The 17,530-nt window shown below is 36.9% G+C and overlaps 1 protein-coding gene across 1 annotated transcript in view; it reads left to right on the top strand.

The window, feature by feature from the left end:
* LOC129911993 (titin-like) overlaps positions 1–17,530 on the top strand; it is a 62,773-nt gene that overhangs the window by 28,962 nt on the left and 16,281 nt on the right. The window contains exon 7 of the mRNA XM_055990082.1: positions 16–15,786. Within this exon, the coding sequence (XP_055846057.1) occupies positions 16–15,786 (15,771 nt within the window). The remainder of the gene's footprint in view (positions 1–15; positions 15,787–17,530) is intronic.

Here is a 17,530-nt window from a genome sequence, read left to right as displayed (position 1 = left end):
CCCTCTACTTTTCAGTTCCTAAAAACTATCGAAAACCCCGTTTCATGGAAAGTCTCAAAGCCGTACTAACCGAAGAAGGTCTAGTATCATTCGAATGCAAAGTTGTTGGATTCCCAACACCAACTTTAAAATGGTTCAAAGATGGTCAAGAACTTAAACCGGGTGATGTCTACCAATTGACCGGAACAAATTCTTTAGGAACCTATTGTTGCATTGCAAAGAACTGCATGGGCGAAAATAGTAGTGTAGCTGTTCTAACAATTGAAGATATCGAAAATCAATTAAACGATGAAGAACGAATTATGTTTACCAAACAAAATCAACCGCCGAAATTTGTTTCCGGTTTGAAGACACAAGATGCTAAAATTAACGAACCTTTCCGATTCACTGTGACGGTTAAGGCTTTGCCAGACCCAGTTTTATCATGGTTTCGGGATGAATTGCCAATTGAATCGAACGAACGCTATCATCATTATGCCGGAGAACCAGAAACTTATCACTTGGACGTAAAATGTGTAGAATTTGTTGATCAAGCCGAATGGAAGTGTGTAGCTGTAAATGACTTTGGAACCAGTGTTACATCATGCTTTTTGAAACTTCAAATTCCGAGACATTTCAAGAAACCAAGGTTTTTAGAGTGTCTTCGAGCTGTTCTAACTGAAGAAGGAGCTGTTAACTTGGAATGTAAGGTTATTGGAGTTCCTCAACCAGTCTTGAAATGGTACAAAGATGGAATCGAACTAAAGCCAGGAGATATACATCGAATAATTTCGGGGCAAGATGGAACTTGCTGCTTGGGAACCTACACTTGTGAGGCACGAAATTGCATGGGAGTCGTTGCAAGTTCAGCTTCTCTTCTTGGCTTTGAAGATGCCTACAAGAATCAAAAAGCTGAACCACCTGTCAATGAACTTCAGAGAAACTTCTCGCTTTCCACCATTCAAGAAGAACGAACTTCCCAAATGTATGAAAGTGCCGTTGGAGATATCACCATTGACGAAAAAGGCGATATTTCCTTTTCTTTCGATGGGAAGGAGGTTTCTGTATCACTTTATGAAACACCAGATTTGACCGAAGAAGAAGCTTTGAAGATTGTCGAAATGTATGCCGATCAAATCTCAGAACATGTCACAGAACAAAATATTGTTGAACTTCCACCTCTAAGATTCATTAAGGAAACTTCCCAATCTGGAAATCTTCTTATGGAAGCTGTTGTCATTGATATCGCTCCAGATTACTTCGTCCATGAAGAAGATATGCGTACTGAAGCTGGTATGGATGATATATCAATTTGTGAAGTTACTATTCATGGTTCTTCCGGAGATAAAGATGAAGCACAACTTGATAAAGAAACTGAAGAATTTGCTAAGAAAAATATTGAAAAAATGGAAGAAGAGCTAGCTTTAACTGCTCCAGCAAGAAAACGCAAAAAGTCTCGTGGTACAGAAGTTGAAGAATATTTCAGTTTGTCATTTTCAAAGGCTTCGGAGAGTCAAGGTGATGAAGATACTTCGGAATTACAGACTTTTGCAAGTGCTAGTAATCAAATGACTTCATCGAAAATTGAATCTTTAGAAATGGAAGAGAATCGGGTGGAAGAAGATGTTCAGCCGCCGAAGAGAAAGAAGGATAAGAAAAGTCCTGAAACTGATTCAGCTAAGACTACTGAAGCAGAAGCTTTGTTAATGGATGTTTCAGGAGCAGCTGGAGATGGTCTTCAGTTACTAAAACCATCAAAAGTAGTAACTGACGAAGGTGAAATTGAGAAGAATATTAAATCTCTTCTTCCATTGGCAAAACTGTTGAAGACTATCGAAACACATTTGGTTGCTGTTGAGAGTGAGGTGACTTCCCAGTCTGCTATGATGATGTCTCCAACTTCTGCCGAACAGAGTATTGGAATCATTCGAAATGTTCTCGAACCTATTAAGCAAATTCAAGGAAAAATGAAGGTCTACTCTGGGGAGATTCCTATTGAGGTTCTCTTCCAATCAATGGAAGGCGATATCAAGGCCTTACACACTGGCTTACAGGTGATTGAGAAATGCGTGACAATGGACGAGACCGGAGTGACTCTAATTCAAAGAACCAGCGTTTGTATAATTGATAGCGTGGGTGAACAATTTGTGAAGACCTTTGAAGAAGTGAAGAACATTGCAAACAGCTTTGAGTCAGAACATATCAAGATGCAGACTGATATAACAGCTGAAGATATTCAACAAGGAATTCAGATAACCCAAGACACGATTAAATCTCAAACACTGTTACAAGAAGCTCAAGACATTGAGACTGCTCAACATGTATCGGATTCAGTAGCTAAGCTTCAAACAATACCCCAAACGGTTCCATTTGATGCTGTTACCGATGCAAAGCTTCCATCAGAAGCTGATTCACTGAAGCTTATCTGTCGTCCAGTGATAAAGATCCAACAGGCTTTGGAAAACATTGAGAATGAATTGTCGATGGAAGAAAATGAAGAAGAGTTATATTCTCGTGTTCATGAAACCGCTCTTCTGAATCTTCAAGGCCCAATTGATGAGCTTCAGTTGGAAGTTGATAAAATCGAACAGAAAGTGGTCGCTGCAGCTGGGAGTGAAACTATTGAGCAAAAAATCAACATGACTATCTTGGATATTGTAAGCCCACCTCTCTTCGAACTGAAGAAAGGCTTGGAAATAATATCGAAGCAGTCTGCTGGAAATATTCACTCTGGAATGATGACTGTAAGTGCTATTGAGTCGATGGTGCCACCTTTACAGGAGATTCAGAACGGTCTAGCTCAATTGGGTCAAGATATTGAATTCGGTCAGGTTAAAGAAGACTTTGTTCCTGATTCAGCTGATACCCAGAAGCTTCTTCAGTCAATAGCTCAAGGTGTTTTACATTTTGAAACAAATATTGAACGATTATCCCCGAGATTGTCTCCAAATCTTCAAGCAGGCTTGGTGGGCTTGAAAGATGAACTTTCCCGTTTGATTGGAAATATTCTAGATTGCAGTCTTAATAAATATCGACTCACGGTTCTTGAGAATTTGAAGACACCTATTGACGAATTGAATTATTGCCTACGTCAAACTGAACAAAAGTCGATATCAGGTTCATTGAGCGACTTGATAGATCCGATTCGAAGCCTTCGGGAGAAAGTTCAACTTGGAGTCGATATTTTATCGATATCCGATCTTCAACAGAACGACTTGAACATTCGAAGTTTGATGCAGATTAAGGAAATCATAAAAACAATCGAGATCGACATTGAAGAACATGAGTTCAAATTGCTTCAGAAAGAGATTGAGTTGGATGAAAAACAAGCTACTGAGGGCGATCAATCTTTTGTGTCAATGAGAGAAGCTTTGTCATTGCAGATAGCTATGGAAGAAGGACAAAAAACTGTTGCAAAGATTGAAGAAATCCATGAATGCTTGGCTACTCTAGAAAATGCAACAGTTCTGGAAGACGCCAAGACCTTGACAACCGAAAATATTTCCGTCTTAAAGAAAATGGCTAAGCCTGTAAAAGAGATGTTAGAATGTGTGGCTTTGATTAAAAGCGGTGCTGCATTTGATACTGTTGAAGACTTCAGCACCGATGTGAATGTTAAAGTTCTTCAAGAAATAGCAGAACCTATAAATGATCTAGCCGAAGCTCTAAAAGTTATTACAACACCCAAGGTTCTTGAAGCTGAAAAGTCGTTATCAACCCAAGATGATATTTCAGCTTTGAAGACCTTAGCTCAACCAATTCAAGAGCTGAGAAATTGTATTGCAAAGCTTGGTCAGGAAGCTGCTTTTGATGAACAAGTTCAAAGCTTTGAAGAACAACAAGCTATTTTGAAGATTGCCAAGCCATTGAATGAGCTTCAAGATTGTTGTGACGGATTTATTCGACAAGCTATGGTAGAGACAATGGAAGATGTATCAACTTTGGAAGATATCTCAGCACTCAAAACTGGCGAAATAGCTGCAGAAGTATCCTCTCAACGGACTTTGTTGAGTCAGGAAGATCAACCGATGGAAGAAATTCAAAATCTTGAACTTGACAATGTGAAACAACTCAAAGCAGAAGCTCTTCTAACTGATCTTAAGCAAAGTCTTACATCAGTGGTAGCTTTTTGTTCACAACACGATGTGTCTTCATTGAAGGGAGAAACTTTAAATAAGTTGCATGCAACTGTAACAAAGCTTAAAGACCTAGAAAAATGTGTTGCTGAAGTTTGTGAAGTCAGCGTTCGTGAACAAATGCCTTCTGTTTCTGAAAGAACTGATCCAAGAACTCTAGCTGAAGCAATTATGAGTCTTGAATCTTGTGTTGTACAAGTTCAAGATTGCTTACCAGAGGAAGGTCTAAGAAGTCTAGCAACAGAAGGTCTACCAATCTCACAACTTAAAGTATCAGCTTTATCTGCTCCTCTTCAGGAACTTAGAGAATGTCTTCAAGTCTTTCATACTCAAGAATTTGAAAATATTGATACTTTCAGTGTTCCCAAAGTTTCTTTGGTTTCTCGAGAACAAGTTGACGAAATCATACCATTTGTTGTAGCTGTACAAGAAAACCAAGCTCTCGAGACCTTACAAAGTTTAATTGATGTGGAGAACTTGGAAATGTGTAAACAAATTATTGCACCAATTCAACAACTTCAACAAGCTGTTCTTGTTCAAGATCAGCAACATGTATCTCAAGTTGATAATGTCTCAAGTCAAACTACTTTGGCAACATTTGCAAAGCCTTTAATGAGTCTTCAAGAGGCTATTGTCAATATTCAAGAACAATATCCATATTCAACTTTCGAGACATGCCCAGAATTTAAGATCTTGAAAGAGAAATCGAATGCAATTTATCAACTGTTAAAATATGTAGAACACGTAAATTGTGAAGCTCTAGATAATGTTGCTGAAATGTCAACACAAGCTGATGTCTCAGCTTTAGAAACATATGCTGCTTCATTAGAAGGTAGTGAAATAATGCAAGCATCAATTCAAACAGAACCTAAAATCATGGAACCAGCTGATATGAAAGCTTGTGTTGAAGACGGAATCAAACAGATCGATAGTTGTCTTGACAAGGCAACCTTCAAAAAGTCCAAAGACTTGAAAGAAGTTGAAGCCGTTATGAAAGAACTTAAAAGCAGCTTCCAACAAATGCAAGTTGAGCTTAGCAAAGAGTCTGAAGGTGAGTCTTCGATTTTAGCTAAATCTAACATCGCTAGAACTCTCTTCAAGCTCAAAGAGTGTCTTGTTCATACCTATGAAGGTGGTTATGAAGAGTCTCTTGATGATATCGAGAAGACGTTTGAAGATATTCTGCAAGCTTTACCAGAGTTGGAAGTTTTGTTGGCTGAGCAAATGAGTACAAAGGTTTTGAGTAAAATCAGTGAAACAGTTAACATTTCCGAGAGGTGTGCAGAAGTACATGATGCTCATGTAGAATTTATGAAACGGTTGGTGGTACCTTTCAATGAGCTAGCAGCTGATATTGAACGACTTGGAAAAAGTACCGAAACCGAAGTTTCGAAATCTTCTGCACAAATGATTGGTTTGCAATCTCGCCTTATGAATGCTTTTAGAGCTCTTAACGAGGTTAGTGAAAGTGTTCCAAATGAGCTTTTGGATCATGTTTTGACTGGGCAAAGTGTTTTGGTATCGGTCTTTGATTTTATTGAAGCTACTGAGTCTTTGCGGGTGATTGAAGTTATTCAGGAAATTGACAATCTTCTTGGACCTTTGAGTGGAATAAATGAAATTCTAAGTCAAACATTGCAAAAGGCTGATGGACAACAGTTGGATGAATTGTTAGAGCCTGTGAAGGTAGCTCAAGAACTTCTCACGACAGTACAGGAACAATTGGCAAGTGGCAGTGAGTTGGCAACTAAATTGGCAACATCGAATGAAACTGTCATTCAAGAGCTTCAGGAGAAGATTGAAAAGATCGAGACCGAAATTTTGGTCAAGGAAAATCTTTCACAGCTTTCAGCAGAAGAAGTTAGAGGTATTCAGTCCATTGGGAAACCATTGGAAAAGCTTCAAGAATCTTTGGTTGAGTTAGCAAATCAGCAACAAATGGAAATGAGTATTGAAACGACTCACAAACGTAAGGCAGAAATTGAAGAGACAATTGCTGTGGAAAAAGAAGAAGAGCAGAAACAGGTTCCTGAAAAGAAATCAAGGCTATCAGAGAGCAGTCCTGAGAAATCCATCGAAGAAAAACCTTCGAAAAAAGAAGAAGAAGTGAAAGAAGCAGTTGTCGATTCATTTATAGCACCAGAAATTCAAACAACTCCGACTGAAAATAAATCTGAAGAAATAGTAGCTGAAGAACCATCTACACCTAAACCATTACAAGAAGAACAAATACCTGTTTCATCAAAGCCTGAGTTAAAGAAAGACGAAAAATTTGAGACCCTTGATTTACCAGCAATCAAGTCTCAAATCGGTTCTGAAATGTTTAAAAGCTTCGAGTCATTACGAATTCTTAAACAGCAAATTGTTACAGCTAAAGATAAAAAAGCTCAAAAAGCCTCACAAGAACTTCTTAGCACCCTTGAAATAACTGTTTGTGATATAGAAAAAGTTCTACTAAGCAGTTCTGCTGAAACCGTTGAAGATACTCTCTTCTTGCCTCTCTTCAAAATGCGGGATCTATTAGCATTTATTAAACAAAATCCCGAAACCAATTTAGAGAATGAAGAAATTTTAGCAATGACAAACAAAGTTTTCGTTTCAATTTTAAACAACAATGCAGGCTTGAGAAGAGCTTTTCTACAAGATCTAATTCAAACACCAAAAGATGGTCTTTCGAATATAATTCCTCTTTTAGAAGAATCACAAGGTCTAGAAACATGTAGGAGTCTTCTTACAGTTGTTCAAAAGCTTGATTCAACATTGAATGTAATTGTTACTAAAAATGAAGGTTCTCTTGGAAGATCTTCAGAAGCATTTATTAATCTTCGAGAGAATCTTAAGGAACTAAGAAGTCAAGCAGAAGAGCTGGGTAAAAGATTGCCAAGTGCTTTTAAGCAGACATGTGTTGAGCCAATTGTGAAAATATGTGAAGCTATTGAAGATAGTAAAACTGAAGATGCTATCGAAGTTCTTCAGGAGATGGAAGCTCTTAAGGGGCCTTTGAAAGTTTTGAAGGAAACTATTGCTAAAAATATAAAGAATTTCAAAGAATCTCAAGAACTTGCAGAAAGTTTGAAAGCAAAGGAAGAAAAGGTTGAACAAGTTTCCATGAAGGACACTAAGAAATCGAAGGAAGAACCTGATTCTATCAAAGAGGAAAAAGCTACCGAAGTCGAACCGAAAACCGCTGAAGATCAGAAACCACAAGAAGAAGAGATTGTAGAAAAAGAAGTTGAAAAACCAGAGAAAACCGAGCCAAAAAAGAAGAAAGCTAAAGCTAAGAAAGAAACAGCAGAGATTGAAGAAATAAATGAAGCCAAAATGAAAGCTGAAGCATTGGAAATTGAGAAATTAGAAGCCCAGAGAGCTCAGTTATTGGAACAAGAAAAGATAGAGCAAAAGAAAATGGAAGATTCTAAAAAGGAAATCCAAATATCAGAAATTGAAGCAGAAGCGAAGAAAGCGGACACATTGACAAAAGAGATAGCTGAGGTTGAAGAAATCAGTGAAACGAAGAAAAAATCTGAAACTAAAGATATTGAAAAGCCACAAGTTGAAGAAGCAAAATTACTTGAAGCTGATAAAATAGAACAACAAAAATTGGAAGAATCTGCCAAGCAAATACAAATTTCAGCAGTTGAAGCAGAGTCTAAAAAAGCTGAAACATTGATGAAAGAGACAGCTGAGATTGAAGAAGTGAGTGAAACCATTAAGAAAGCTGAAGCTAAAGAGATTGAAAAGCTACAAGCTGAAGAAGCGAAATTACTTGAAGCTCAGAAGATAAAAGAACAACAATTAGAAGAATCTAAAAAGGAAATCACAATTTCAGCAGTTGAAGAAGAGTCTAAGAAAGCTGAAACTTTGATGAAAGAGACAGCTGAGATCAAAGAAGTAGGTGAAACAACAAAGAAAGCTGAAGCTAAAGAAATTGAAAAACAACAAGCTGAAGAAGCAACACTACTTGAAGCTGAGAAAATACAACAACAGCAAGTGGAAGAATCGAAAAAGGAATTAGAAATCAAAAAAATTGAAGCAGAATCTAAGAAGGCTGAACTGTTGAAGAAAGAGACTGCTGAGACTAAAGAAGTAAGTGAAACAGCAAAAGAAGCTAAAGTTGAAGACGTTGTAAAGCCACAAGCTGAAGAAGGAAAACTACTTGAAGCTGAGAGGATTGAACAACAGCAAGTGGAAGAGTCTAAAAAGGAAATAAAGATTTCAGAAGTTGAAGCAGAGTCTAAGAAAGCTGAAACTTTGATGGAAGAGACAGCTGAGATCAAAGAAACAAGTGAAGAGACAAGGAAAGCTGAAGCTATAGAAATTGAAAAACCACAAGCTGAAGAAGCAAAATTACTTGAAGCTGAGAAAATAGTAAAACAGAAATTAGAAGAATCTAAAAAGGAAATGAAGATATCTGCAGTTGAAGAAGAAGCTAAGAAAGCTGAAGTTTTAACAAAAGAGACAGCTGAGATTGAAGAAGTGAGTGAAACAGCAAAGACAGCTGAAGTTAAACAGGTTGAAAAGCCACAAAGTGAAGAAGCAAAATTACTTGAAGCAGAGAAAATAGAACAACAGAAGTTGGAAGAATCTAAAAAGGAGTTAGAAATCAAGAAAATTGAAGCAGAATCTAAAAAGGCTGAATTGTTGCAAAAAGAAACTGCTGAGTTAGAAAAAGTTGTCAAAGATGCTCAGAAAATTGAAACAAAAGAAATTGAAAAGTCAAATATTCTGGAAGCACAATTGCTCACAGGGGAAAAGGTGGAAGAACAACAGGTTGAAGACTCAAGCAAGAAAATAGAAATTGCAGAAATTGAAGCATCAGCATTGGCAGCTGAAAAGTCTGTCACAGAACCAGAAAAAGTTGAAAAGGGAAAAGTTTCGTTACCTGCTCAAAAAATTGAAGAACAAGAAGTTGAAGGTGTTAAGCCACTTAAAGCAGATGTTACCGAAGCACACTCAGAAGATGCTACAAAACTTGAAGCAAGTGAAGAAAAGATAGAAGCGACTAGTGTTCCTCAAGAACCAATGGAAATCACTGAAACAGTTTCAGAAGTTGACACAATTTCAATTGCTAAAACATTGGAAGTGATTACTAATTTGTCTGAAGACTCAGAAGCCGCAGTAGCTATTGCAATGAGTGAACTGAATGATTTGAATGATGAGCTAGCAGCTGGTGCAAATGATGACGAAAAACTCCTCCAGTCAGTGAGAAAAGCTTACTTCAAACTAAGAGAATGCATTGTTCATACCTACGACGGAAGTAAGGCTTCCGATGATGAAGAAGAAGCTAATCTTCAGGTTATTGATGAAGCCTTTAAGAACATTCTGGATTCTAATCCGTTTGTTAGGAATCAAATTTCCAATGAGCTTATGAATAATGCAGCTGAATCAATCGAAAAGCTAAAGAAATCTTTGTCTGAACGTTCCAGTGAGAAATTACCTAAAGAATTAGGACCTTTATTACAACATTTGGGTGTTTTAAAAGAATCAATTGAAATGCTTATGAAATCTGACGATGACTCATTCGAAAAGGCTTCAAATAAAATGATTTCTTTGCAAACCTGTTTAATGGAAACCTTCTTTAAACTTGATGATCTTGCATCGAATCAGGATAACAAAGATGTTAAGGCAGCTTTGGTAAATGCTCAAGAAATTGTTTTGAAAATTCATGATCATTTCGATGTTCCGCAACAAATTATACCGAAGATAAAGATTTCAGAAGACTTAAGCCGATTGTCAGGGCCTATGGAGAGAATTTTAAAACTCTTAGGGCTTGTAATGGCAAAAGAAGAAGAAATGATAGTGGAATCAAAAGAAGAGGAGAGCAAACTAGAAGCTTTGGAAGAATCTGAGAAGGTGCCAGAAGTTGAGAAACAAAAAGAAGAAGTCAAAGAGAAGATCGAGATAGATGAATCACAAAAACTTGAGAATGATCAACAAGTGGTGGAAAAGATCTCAGAAGTTGATAAAACAAAGGAAAGTGAAGACACAAAACCAAAACAAGAAACTGCATCGCTGGAAAAAATGGAGGTTGAAGTTAAAGAGGTTTTGGAAACGGAGCCGCAGGTAGACAAAAAGAAGAAGGGTAAAATAGCTGAAGTACCAACTGAAGTTGCTGAAGAGAAGAAGGTTGAAGACGCAAAGAAAGATCTTCAAGTGGAAGAAATAACTGTGAAAAAATCAACTGCAGAAATTTCTAAAACAGAAGCTGAAAAAATTGAAAAACGTAAAATTGAAGACTCCACCCGTAAGTCTTCAATTGTCGATATCAAGACCGATGAACCACATGTTGCGAAAATTGCAGAGATTGTAGAAGCTGAATCTGCAATAGTTCCCGATGCGAAGAAGTCATTAGAAATTGTAGATGTTACACTTGAAGGAAAAGTAGCAGAAAAGTCTGTAACAGAACCTGAAGTTATAATTGAGAAAAAAATCGATTCAACAACTCAGAAGCTTAAAGAGGAAGAAATTGCTTTAACAAAGCAAAAAGCTGAAAAGTCAGTGACTGAAGCTGAAAAAATTGTTGAAGAAAAACTTAGCGAAGATCTACAAAAGGTGGAGGTCAGTGAAGATGTTCCTTTGACTAAAACTGCAGAAAAATCGGAAATCAAGGCAGAAAAAATAGAAGAAAAGACATTAGAGGCCAAAAAGATTGAAGCTGAAATTACTGAAGCTTTGCCAGAAGCACAATCAGCAGAAAAGTCTGTAACGGAACCTTTATCAGCTGAACTTGAAGAAATGAAAGTTACTGATCTTAAACCAGAAGTAAAAGAAATAAAAACTGCTGATTCCCAAAAGGCTGAGGTTTCTGAAATCAAGCTTGAAAAGATAGAAAAAGATGAGGTGATTGATAATAAGAGTGCCACCGAAATCATCGATGTCAGTCCTAAGTCATTGGTTGCTAGAAAGTCTATAACAGAACCAGAAGAAGTGAAGATTGAGACTTTGAGTGATTCAGCCAAACAGAAAAAAGAGGAAGAAATTAAGTCTCCTGAAGTTCAAGTAGCTGAATCTTCCGAGGTTAAATTAGAAGAAATCGAAAAGAAGACAATTGAAGAAAACAAAATGAAAATTAGTTCCGAAGAAGTTAAACCTGAGAAGTTAGTTGCTGAGAAATCGAAAACAAAAGCTGATAGGGTTCAAGTTGAGACTATTAGTGATTCATTGGAGAAGGTAAAAGTAGAAGATGTTAAAGCACCTGAAGATCAAGAAGCAGAAATTTCCGAAGTAAAGCTTGAAAAGATTGAAAAATTATCAGTTGAGGACAACAAGGTAGCCGTAAGTACCCAAGAAGTTACACCAGAAAAACAAGCAGCAAAGAAATCTATCACAAAACCGGAAACAGTAAAAGTTGAAGAACAGTCTGAAGATACACAAAAGGCTATAATTGAAGATGTCCCTAAGACTAAAGGTCAAACCTCTAAAGTTGATGAAATTAAACCTGAAGTTATCGAAAAGAAGACAGTTGAAGATAGCTTGAAAAAACTAACTGTATCAGAGGTAACTTTGGAAGCTCAAGAGGCACAAAAGTCTACAACAAAAGCTGAAACACTGGAAGTCGTAAAATTATCAGAAGAAACTCAAAAGCTAGAGGTTGCTTCGGTGAGCGAAATTGAAACTAAAAAAGCAGAGATTTCTGGAGATGTAATTGATGAAGAAGCTAAGGCTGTTGAACTTTCAACAAAAGAACAAGAAGCACTGGAAATGGAAGAAGCTAAAAAGTTGAAAGAAAAAGCAACCAAAAAAGAAGTTGAAGAAACCAAAGAAGATAAGAAAGAAGAAGATGCTCTAGTCAAAGAAACTGATGACAAAAAAGTTGAGGAAAAGAAAGAAACAAAAAGAAGAAAATCAAAATCCAGTCCCGAAAAGAAGAAACTTGAAACTGCAATTTCCAAAGATGAATTGAAGACTGAGCAGATAGAACAAAGTACTGAAGAGAAAACTAAGAAAGAAGAAGCTACTTTCGCTGACAAGCCTGAGACACCAAAACCAGAAACTCAAAAGAAACTTGATGAACAAAAAATTGAAGAAGTAACTCCAGCACCATCTGAAACCAAAAAAGATGAAGAGAAAAAAGAAGTTGAAGACAAGAAGCTAAAGAGGAGAAAATCAAAGGCAAGCCCAGAAAAGAAGAAAGAAGTGGAAGAAGTTACTAAGCTTCAATCGGAGAAAGAAGATATAAAGGTAACTGAACAACAAAAGGAACACACAGAAGTTAAGAAAGAAGAAGCCGAGGAACAGGCAGCAAAACCAGAAGTAAGTGCTGAAAAAGTCAAAGAAGTAAAAGAAATAGAAGCTTCAGTACCATCTGAGAAAGTAAAAGAAATAAAAGAAGCACCATCTGAGGCACAAAAAGAAGCAGAGATAAAAGAAGATGAACCCAAGAAGATCAAAAGAAGAAAGTCAAAGGCAAGTCCAGAAAAGAAGAAAGAAGAAGAAAAACCGGCTGAAATTGTAAAAGACGATGTAAAATCAACCGCAGAAGAAGATGTTAAGACAAAGAAGGAAATTAAGCAGACAGAAGAAGAAAAACTTGTTGAAGAAATTACAGAAAAGGTTCCTGAAAAAGATAAACCAGAACAAAAACCATCTGTTTTAGAGGCAGCAACTTTGAAGAAAAGTGAAGAACCAAAAGAAAAAGAAGCTACCCAAAAAGAAGAAGAAGACAAAGATACAGAAGAAAAAAAGATAAAAAGAAGGAAATCAAAAGCCAGTCCAGAAAAGAAGAAAGAAGAAGAGTCGGTTTCTCAACCCATTAAAGATGATCAGAAGACAGAGAAAAAAGATACAAAGACAACAGAGGAAACCGAAAAGAAAGAAGTGGAAAAAGTCAAAGAAATTTCACAGGTGTCTAAAAAAGAAGAAGACAAATCAGAACCAACAGTGGCAGAGAAATCTCTACCTCAGACCGAACTTAAGAAAGAAGAAGTTAAGACCTTCAAATTTAACGTTCTTAAAAAAATTGTCGAAACTGTTCAAGATAGTTCGTCCATTACAAAGGAAATCAAATCTACTTTTGCCAATCTTACTAAGCTTAATGAACAAGTTCAAGCTCAACCAAGTGATGAGAATCTTCTCCGGACTATGTCTGAATCCTATTTGAAACTTCGAGAACAGATTGTCAAAAAAGATGACTCGAGTTCGACAAAAGTTACAGACAAGAAGTTGGTCGAACTGAAAACTTCTCTCATTGAGTCTCTTGAACCAAACCATGTTCTCAAAAAGTACATTTCAAATAATATCATGAAGGCTTCACTTTCTGAGATGGAAACATTAAAAAATAATCTCATGGAAAACTCGTCCAAAAAATCAACAAAAGTTCTTGTTCCATTTATTGAACCTTTATCTAATCTTCAAACTGCTGTTGAAAGCCTTACAAAGAGTGAAGAAGATGGATACGATAAATCATCCGGACGAATGGTTAATCTTCAATCATGCCTAATGGATATGTATTTCTCTTGTGACGACATTAAGCCACATGTAGATGAGAAACTTTCAAAAACCATTCAAAATATTATGAAAGTAATGCTTCAAGTACATGATAAAGTTGAAAATGCTTCGGAATCAGTTGATAGAGTTGTTATGAGTGAAAGTATTGATGATATTTCAATTCAAATTCAGCAATTTGCTGCAATTTTAAAATCAACTCAAGAAGAAGAAGTAATAGAAGAAGAAAAGACACTTAAGAAACTTGAAACAAAGAAAAAAGAGGAAGAATTGGAAGAAAAGAAGATAACAAAACAAAAAGAAGAACCAAAGGAAGAAGAACTCCTTACAACAGTTGAAGAAAAGAAAAAGGAAGAAGTACTGGAAGAAAAGAAGATCATCAAAGAAAAAGAAGAACCAATGGAAGAAAAACCTGTTACAACTGAGAGTGTTAAGAAAGTTGAAGAAAAACTACTTCCTGAAGCTGAAATAGATCAATTAGTTCAAAAGAAACCAGAAGAAGAACCAAAAACTAAACCTGATACTGAAGATGCTTCAAAAACAAAAACTGAAAAAGTCATTAAAAAGAAGTCTCCTTCTCCAAAAACAAGCCCGAAGAAAAAGAAAACAGAAGATGAGCCAAAACCAGTTAAAGAAGTTACAAAAGATGAAGACAAATCTCCAGAAGCTAAACCAGAGAAAGTTGAAGAGTCTAAAAAAACGCCTGAAGAAGTCAACAAACCAAAAGAAGAACCCGTACCAGAAGCTAAGCCTGAGAAGACAAAAGAAAAATCAGACAAGTTGGAACCATCTGTTGAAGCAAAGAAAACAGAAAAAGCTATTGAAGATATCGAAGATAATTCTTCGAAACTTAAAAAGGACAAGAAAGAAGAAACAAAAGCTAAGCCAAAAGCAGCTGTTTTAGATGTGGATCAACAAAAGACTGCAAAGGCTGATCTTTCAGATGTCAAAACTGAGAGTATTGAAGATAAAAAGACTAAAGAACCAGAGAAGGCTACTGAAAAATCAGACGTTGAAACAAAACTAATTGAAACTGCTAAAGCTAAGATACCTCAAACAGAAACTGCAGATAAAGAACTGGAAGTAGCAAAGAAAAAAGAAGAAGAAGAAACCAAGAAGACTGCTGCTAAGAAACCAAGTCCTAAAAAGAAGGTCACTAAGAAAGAAACTGTTGAAACTAAAGAAGAAGTAGTTGAACCTCCGAAATCTGAAGAAGAACCAAAGAAGGTAGAAGAAGAGATCAAACCGAGCGTAGACAAATCTGAGCCACAAATTGTTGAAAAGGCTGAAAAAGAAGCAGTTGAAATTCCAGAAGAAAAAACAGAAAATACAAAGAAGAAAGAAATTGAAGAAGCAAAACCAGCTGAAACCAAGAAACCAAGTCCCAAAAAGAAGGTTCAGAAGAAAGAAGAAGAACCAACAAAACAGGAATCCGAAGAAAAGGTCGAAGAAAAGACTGTCATCGATAAAGCAGCTGTTCAAAAGTCTTCTGAAGATATTGAGTACAAAAAACCTGAAGAAGTTACAGCTAAAAAGTCTGAAGAACAACCGGAAATCCTGGAGAAACCAAGAGAAAGAAGATTAAAGACTGAAGTAGCTGAAGAAACCAAAGAAGAACTAGAAGACAAACCAAGACAAAGAACCAGAACACGTCCAACTGAAGAAATCGAAGACACCAGAACTAGAACACGTCCAACAGAAGAAATCGAAGACACCAGAACTACAACATACAAAACTGAAGAAATTGAAGACACCAAAACTAGGACCTCAGAGAAAACAGAAATCATCGAAGATTCTGTTGAAATTAGACCAACCAGGCTATCCAGACCCACCGAACCAGTAAAGACTATCGAACCATCATCCCACGAGATCAGAGAACGCAAAAAAGAATCCAAACGTGCACCAAACTTCGATCTAAAGTTAACCAATCGAAACTCTCCACTTGGCAGCGATATCAAACTCACCTGTTGTATATCTGGCAGTGACGTGTCAGTCCAATGGTTCAAGGACAAAACACCCATCAATCAGGACAGCAAACATTCACTCAGCTACGTGGACGGCCTTTCATCACTTGAAATACGTTCCGTTGAGAAAACTGACTCAGGAATTTACCGTTGCATCGCCACAAATCGAAATGGTGACATCGAAACAAGTTGCCTTGTTTCTGTTTACGAAGTTCCAACCGCCCAATCGGGCACACCGCCAATATTCACTCGCAACATTCGAGGTATGTATTTTTATACATATATATTTCTATGTTATGCTTATCAAGTTCACAATCAAAACAAAGTATACTTACCCACAAAAATTTACCACCAACTCAATCTCACATAGCTTGTGGTGCATCAGCCGCGCCGCGCTACTGTCACCAAACATACTAGTACTGTTTGTGTTTGTTCCATGCCATTGAGTCACGAGAGACATTATTCTAATTTTAATTGAACTTGTGACAGTTGTGCAGGACTAAAATTAGAAATTATCTATTAAACCAAGCCATGTGATTGAGGTGGCCAAATAATTTTTGCACTGCTTTTTTTCTCGATTCTGATTGATCTTAACGCAAAGGGAGTTTCAAAAATAGCTGCAATTCCTAGCGCATTTGGCTTTTCAAACTTCCTGCTTTTCTAAACTCACTTTGTTATTGTAAACCTGCGCTGCTTTATGCCAACCTATTTTTTCAAAAAAAAAAAAAAAACTATAGCCCCCCTTTTTCTAAAAGTATAGGTATTTCTAAAAAACTATTTCACATGACACCTTGCATGTTTATTGTGTAAGTAATACAGGTAACTGTCACACTGCGAAGATATTTAACGGTAAGTACTATACACACACTCTCTTCACTTACTCATTGATTTGCTAAAAAAGAAGACAACAAAAATAGAATACAAGAAAAACAAAATTCTTCAGGGATATGATAACGCTTAAGTGCAACAAAGAAGATCAAAATGAAGATCGACTATCTGTTCAAAAAGTTATATAACGAATGAAGTGTTTTTGAAAGTAAATATAGCTTTTGGCTGCTGAAAAACAATGATCTTTGTGCGCGGTGGTCAGAAGACGGCACTAGCTTCTGTCCCGTCTGTCAATTATCTTCAATTGTCTCTAGATCCCGCCGCGAATCGAATCGATCAGTCGTAGTTGTAATTTCTAATCGAACGGTCGATACACGATAAATTCTCAAACGGAATCAGACAGAGAACATATATCACGAACACTGTGTGTGTGTGTCTTTAAAAATAGAATCTTCATTTCTATTTTTTAATATATTTTTACGAAAAAAAAACTTCGGTCTTGAAACGGTTTTTTTCAAGCTTACGAAACGTTGTTATTAAAATAATTTTACAGAAGATAATCGAATAAATATGGGTGAAACGGACGGAGATGTTGCAGCACCGGAGGAGCGTGCGTCACAGGATCCCGATGAGAGACCATCTCCAGGACCGGATACGTTGCAAGTGCCAACAATAAAGCGACGCAAGAAGTCCCCAACCCCATTGGGGCTACGTGGCCGAAGTGCAACTCCAATTCGAGGCCGTTCTCAAACGCCGTTTACCTTGTACCTTACTCGTAGAAGTGCGACTCCATCAACATGGAGGAGTATAACTCCGTTTTTGAAGCGTGAGGATAAAGAGAAAACACCTTTCGAACTTGGGCGGGATATTAAAACACAATTAATATGCAACAAAGCGGTTTTCGACAAAGCTCTAGTTATGGATATTACAGAGCCAGAGGTACCACCAGTGCGTTACATAACATCTGATATGTCTGTAATCGATCGTGCGGCCGTCATGGACGTATCGAATGTCGAGGTTATATATGTCGTTGAAGAGTACGATGATTACACAGAAGAAGAGGAAGAAGAAGAAATCATCATCGAAGAAGTTAAACCAAAGAAAAAAGAGAAGAAACCCAGGAAGGGAAAAACTCCAAGAAAATCAACTGAAAGAGATTCAGTTAGTCCGGGACGAACT

This window comes from Episyrphus balteatus, chromosome 1 (genome assembly GCF_945859705.1).
Source record: "Episyrphus balteatus chromosome 1, idEpiBalt1.1, whole genome shotgun sequence".
Classification (NCBI taxonomy): Eukaryota; Metazoa; Arthropoda; class Insecta; order Diptera; family Syrphidae; genus Episyrphus; species Episyrphus balteatus.
This window is presented reverse-complemented; position numbering and strand designations above follow the sequence as displayed.